This window comes from Dipodomys ordii, unplaced genomic scaffold (assembly GCF_000151885.1).
Source record: "Dipodomys ordii isolate 6190 unplaced genomic scaffold, Dord_2.0 Scaffold15, whole genome shotgun sequence".
NCBI classification, from domain to species: Eukaryota; Metazoa; Chordata; class Mammalia; order Rodentia; family Heteromyidae; genus Dipodomys; species Dipodomys ordii.
The window spans coordinates 17,583,599-17,584,112 of NW_012267231.1; the positions used below are offsets into that span (position 1 = coordinate 17,583,599).

A 514-nucleotide genomic window follows, 5' to 3' on the forward strand; every position below is an offset into this window, starting at 1 on the left:
GCTGGCCACGCCCCCGCTGGCCACGCCCCTCCGCTCGCCCGCCGCGCCGCGCCCCTGGCGGTCCGCACACTCCGGCTTTAGCCGGTTCAGGAGAACCCCACCACCGCGGACCTGAGAGGAGCCCGCGCACCCCCAGCTCCGGGTCCCTGGACGGAAGGCCATGGACGTCCGCCCGGCGTCGACGCGGCCGCCGCCGCTGCTGCTGCTGCTCCTGCCGCTGCTGCCAGGTACGGGCGCGGCGCTCGGGGACGGGGACCGGGCTGCGGGAGACATCGGGGATCGGGGACGCCGGGAGCAGGGAAGGGACTGCCCAGGGCGCAGAGGGGACCGGGATAGGAGAGAGAAGTCGGGGGACACGGGGTGCCGGGACCTGGGAAGGCAGCGGGGCGGGGCCCGGGTACAAAGGGGACGCGCTGGAGAGCGGGGTCGGGGCGCTGGAGAGCGGGGTCGGGGCACGGCGCTGGAGAGCGGGGTCGGGGCCCTGGAGAGCGGGGTCGGGGCCCTGGAGAGCGGG

The 514-nt window shown here is 77.2% G+C and overlaps 1 protein-coding gene across 1 annotated transcript in view; it reads left to right on the top strand.

The window, feature by feature from the left end:
• Positions 1-160: 160 nt before the first annotated feature.
• Positions 161-514, top strand: part of Chrna3 (cholinergic receptor, nicotinic, alpha 3 (neuronal)) — a 24,062-nt gene continuing 23,708 nt past the window's right edge. Inside the window, exon 1 of the mRNA XM_013011947.1 lies at positions 161-493. Within this exon, the coding sequence (XP_012867401.1) occupies positions 161-493 (333 nt within the window). The remainder of the gene's footprint in view (positions 494-514) is intronic.